Source organism: Grammomys surdaster, unplaced genomic scaffold (assembly GCF_004785775.1).
Source record: "Grammomys surdaster isolate TR1022 unplaced genomic scaffold, NIH_TR_1.0 166, whole genome shotgun sequence".
Lineage (NCBI taxonomy): Eukaryota > Metazoa > Chordata > Mammalia > Rodentia > Muridae > Grammomys > Grammomys surdaster.
In genome coordinates this window covers 8,391,472-8,396,540 of record NW_021604614.1, presented here as the reverse complement: position 1 = coordinate 8,396,540, position 5,069 = coordinate 8,391,472, and the positions used below count along the sequence as shown (strand labels likewise).

Below are 5,069 nucleotides of genomic sequence, written 5' to 3'. Positions count from 1 at the left end.
TGGATGGATGATGGATGGATGGGTGGATGATGGATGATGGATGGATGGATGGATGATGGATGGATGGGTGGATGATGGATGGATGGATGATGGATGGATGGATGAAAGGATAAATAGATCAACTGGATTGGCTGAGCAGATGGATGGATATATGGATGATAATCAGTTAAATAAATACATGATAAACAGATTAATTAGAAATATAGTGGTATGTGTTTACAAAATAATGTGTTTTTAAATATTCAGTGCAGTCCTTTATCTTGGCTCCTTAAGAATGGAACTCATGTAAACAGACCTCCCAACTCATAAAAACTTGGGCAAAACTTGGGGGAAAAAAAAAGGTTGTTTTGTTTTAAAAACATGTTCTTATCGTGTAGCCCAGGCTTGCTTGGAGCCTACTTCAGCCTCTGGAGATTATAGGTATGTACCATACCTAACCACATGTAAGCATTTTTTAAATAAAATCATATTCCAATTTACATCATTAATTCAAAGAAAAAGAAGGCTCCCTGCCTCCTTAGTCCCCTATAGTCTAATTTTTACAGCGTTTAAACCTGAGCAATAAAGCCAGTTTCCCGCTTCCTTTCTGTCTCCCTACCCCCATACATAGACACATACTCCCTTGCTATCTCTCTTTCTAAGTCTCTCATGCCTTAAAAGTGACCCTTTTGATGGGACAACCACTGTAAACTGAGTCACACTCCCTGCCACCTAAGGCTGCAGGAGCTCAACCTTCCCTTAGCAAAGGCTGCTCCCACTGCCCTGAGGAGTCCTCCTCTAAAGCTGAGTGGAGGCTCTTGAAGCAGTCCATCCAGGATGAGAACTCCCCACACACAGGACGTCCCATACACCCAGCTGGCAGCAGGAATTACACATGACTATCAAGGCCCAGGCACAGATGCCACAGCACTGCAGAGGCTCCTCTCCCAGCATCATGGGTACCAGGAGCTGCTTCTCAGGGGCATGCGGCAGAGAACAGCATGCAGAGTGACTCGTGAGAGAGAAGGTGGGGACAGGTGGCAGTTTTCCAGACTTTGCATTTAAAACCCACCTAGATCTCTGGCTGTCTCCAGTCTGCCCACAGGTTTTTGTTGTTGTTGTTTTTTTTGTTTTATTTTTTGCTTGTTTGTTTTTCCTTCTCAGCTAACTGTTTTCATGCCTACCCTACTTGAAAAGCTCAGAGCCATATATTCGAGCATCTGCAGATAGCAACATCACGTATCTAACCAGGACTCTGGTGTAAACACAGAGGTCATTCTGCAGAAAAGTTTGGGACCACAAGCCAAAGGCAACCACAAATGGTATTTCATATTATGGCCCCCTAGATCCCAAGGAGACAGAAATACAAGACAGAACATTCTACTTCTGTTGGAATTTCCAAAGAGCCAGGGGAGGGTAGGTCTGCCGTATTCACTCATGAAAGTGACACATTTACAAAATCCAAGGTCACTGGGCTGATTAGCCAAGGTCATTAGCACATGAAAATATGTGTTCTATTGTATTTAAGGGTTCCTACTGGGGAAAAAGAGAGTAAAAACAATAACACAATACAGTAGATATTTAGTATTTGATACCAGCTCCATTTTTCATTCAGTCCCAGACAAATTAGACATTTGAGAGTGTGTGTTTACTTGATTGACATGTTCTCCAGTGTAGCCCAGGCTCGACTTCAAGTAAGTTCGAACCTGCAGACCTGAATAGAGAGATAGCTCTATGGATAAAGTCTGTTTGCCTTATAAAGGCAAGGACATGAGTTCTAATCCCCGACACCCATGTAAACGCTAGGCAGGCATGGCAGCCACCTATAAACCCATCAATACAGAAACTCAAGGGCTCCCCTAGGAATATTGAATAGGGAGGCCACCCAGAATCAGTGTGCTCTGGGTTCAGCGAGAGTCTATGCCTCAATATGTAAAAGGGAAAATAATCAAAGAAGAAGCACTTGATGCCGACTTCCAGCCTCTACGTGAATGTAAACACATATTCCCATCTATCCACACACACGTATGCACTCATGCCAATATGCAAACTATACATGCACACACTCGCTACACATGTAAAACAGATTAAGTTTCTAGAAAGAACTTACAGGTAATCACACAACTTGAGAGGGAAGTAGGAAAAGAAATAGAACAAACACCAGACTGTCCTTGGGTGTATGTCACGCCTGTCCCTCTGAAGTCCCACTTTTACACTATTTGATACCATTCCATCATCCCTATTCTTCCCGGCTGAGAACCACGGTTGTGTTATCATCTCACGCGTGCTCAGCCTTCAGCCTTGCTCAGAGCGGCGTGAAGGTTCCCTACATTCTGACTGGGCTTCAACAGTCTGCCTGAGGCAGGCTCCCCGTCTTCAAAGTTCGAGCAAAGAACCTTTCATGACATTAACGTTATTGACAAGCTAGGTTCTAGTCATTGGGAAAGGAGATGCTCCCCCTCCCACTCCCGACTTACAGTACCTTGTTTAAGGACAAGTTCAAAAGCACCCAGGAAGAGGTGGCTTTCATCAACACAGCAGCTCATAATAAAGGGCTCCGTAAAGGAGTGAGGGAACACCATTGTTAGTGTAGAGTCCAATGACTCGCTTAATAAAACCTTGCTATTAAGCAATAAAAACAAAGACGTCTATTCTTATCAAACCAAGCAACAAGGATACAGCATGCCTCCCAGCCATGCTGGGGCTCCTTCCCAGGAAGGGGAGCTACTCATTAGACCTGAGGAGCCCCCTTGAACAGCACTTGAAAACACAGTGACATAGATAAACACCTAATCCCTCACCCCGCAACCATTCCCACGCAAAAAAAAAAAAAAAAAGCCCAGCAATCAATCTGCCTAACTCTGCAAGCTCCTAAGTAACTAGACTGCCAGATACCAGAAAAGCCAGAAACCCAAATCAACATATCATTAAAAGATTGTGCTTGTCAACTGGCTAGGAAGTTTCAGAGAGATGTTGTCTGATAAATATTCACAGAGAAATATGTTTACAGGGTTTTTCCAGCACACGGGAGACCGCAAAGAATCTTGACTTTTGCTGTAGAAAGGGGGTGTGGGGGGGGCGGAGAAAGCTACCCACAAATAGAAACCACCTGATCGGTCAGGAAGACGTGTAGAGTCTATCTACCGTGTCCTGTGGATAGCAATTCCTCTGCAAGGCATTTCTGTCCCAAGCTTCCAAATTTGCTTGTACCAGGCAGGGAGTTAAGGAAGATGGTAACAGCAGGTAAGCGGGGTAGGAAAGGCTTCCTGGCTCTACTCACAGCCGCAAGTCAGGACCCCACTGGGAAGACCTGGGTTACACAGACAGTAGAGCATACTGTGGAGGTGTTGCCCCCCACCCCCCCCCACCCCCCCCCACACACATAGCAGCTGCAGAAGGCCGACCCAGGAGACCCTGGGATGAAAGGGACTCTGGCCAACTGTGTTCTTAACGGCCCGTGGTACACTAGCTGACAGCAGGGCTGTTCAGGATTATTTCTAAACCAGTTAGGGCCAGTTTAGTCCACACCAAATTCCAGAAAGCTTCCAGGTCCAGGGCATCATAGGCTTCCCCAGTTTCTCCTTGTCGCCTAGGCACGCTCTCCAAGACTTCCAGGGAAATCACCTGCTGCCAAGGTGCCTGCCTCAGACCTTGGCTCCGCAAGCCTGCTGCACACACACACACACACACACACACACACACTCCCATGCCTCTCTGGGCCGCCCACATCCACATCCACTCTCGGCAAAGTTAAGTCCTCGGGGCCCAGGTAGCCCCAGCATCCTCACCTTTGGAGAAAAGGGCAGCTAGGCTGATGAGCACGGGAGACCAGAGGTACCACAGCGTCCCCATCTCAGATGGGCACATCCTGGAGATTCGGAGCGCGGGTCCTCTGCTCCTCCGTGGTGTCCTCTGGCTGAAGAAGGGATGTCGCCAGATTCCCGGGGAAGAGACGCTGAACTGGATGGCCAAGACGCATCTGGCTAGGGACCCGAGCAGCAGGGCCACCCTGTGCCGGGTCCCCACAGGTCCATAGCCAGGCCGCTCAGGCTCCGGGGTCCCGCAGCGCAGGCCGAGGCTCACCTCAGTGTTTCCACTGCTCTGAGAACTGGCTGGTGAATTGAATTTCACTCCACAAGGGGGGTCTCCGGTGTTGTGTCCCCAAGCACGGAGAGCGCTCTGGGGACTCCGGCTGGGAGGCTGCGGTGGGCTAGCGCGCGCGGGCGGCTCTGGGGCTGCGAGGTTGCGGGGCCCGGGGCGCGGGCAGAGGCGGCGCGGGGGTCCCCGGGCGAGTGGCCAGGCGCGCGAGGGGACCCGGGGCGCGTAGCCTTGCCGCCCCCATCCCGCGCCACGGGGCTTCGGCGCGCGCGCTCCGCCGCCCAAAGTTTGCGGGGCGCTGCGGCTCCACCCCAGCCCGCCCCGGCTCCCCACGCGCGCCCGGCGCACGGCCGGCTCCGGAGACGCGCGGCGCTCGGGGCGGAGGGCGAGCGGCGCGCGGACGAGGAGGCGCGGGCCCGGGGCAGCTGCATCCGAGCGCACCCAGAGCAGCGTGCCCAGGCGGGCTGGGAGCTGTTGCTTCCTAATTTCTCTCTCTTCCTCTCTCCCTCTCTCTCTTTTTAAGCCCCACCCTTCTGGAGTGACAGCTGTGAGCCCCAATCCGCAAAGTAGGTCCCACCTTCCCGGTTGCGGGGCGCCCAGCCTCGCGGTCGCCCTCTCTATGTGCTGGAATAGGATGGAGATGCTCAAAGGAGGTTATGGACATCCCGCAAGCCCCGGAGAGCACGCACGAGGACCAGTGTGGATGTCCACGCTCACAACAGGTGTGGAAAGGCCATCTGCCCTGCCTTCTTGGAGCCTTCGGTTGTAGGCGGCTGTCAGGCAAGGACAGCCCAGGATCCCTAACATAAGCTGAAGTGTTCCCAGTGATCTCTAGATTGTGACCCTGGGATCCCAAAATGACCCCTAATTTCCGGTCCCTGAAAGATTTCCATCCTGGCTCCCCCCTGGCCTTTGGGCATCAGGGACTTGGCATTAGGGAAGGTACTTCATTGGAAGGGTAATAGGCAAAGCTTCACTCATGCCTTCCGGAA

General features: G+C 51.2%; 1 protein-coding gene across 1 annotated transcript in view; it reads right to left on the bottom strand.

Annotated features, from left to right (window-relative positions):
- The window catches only part of Tmem132d (transmembrane protein 132D), a 626,423-nt gene extending 621,869 nt beyond the window's left edge, over window positions 1-4,554 (bottom strand). The window contains exon 1 of the mRNA XM_028766177.1: window positions 3,768-4,554. Within this exon, the coding sequence (XP_028622010.1) occupies window positions 3,768-3,846 (79 nt within the window). The 5' untranslated portion in view covers window positions 3,847-4,554. The remainder of the gene's footprint in view (window positions 1-3,767) is intronic.
- Window positions 4,555-5,069: the final 515 nt, after the last annotated feature.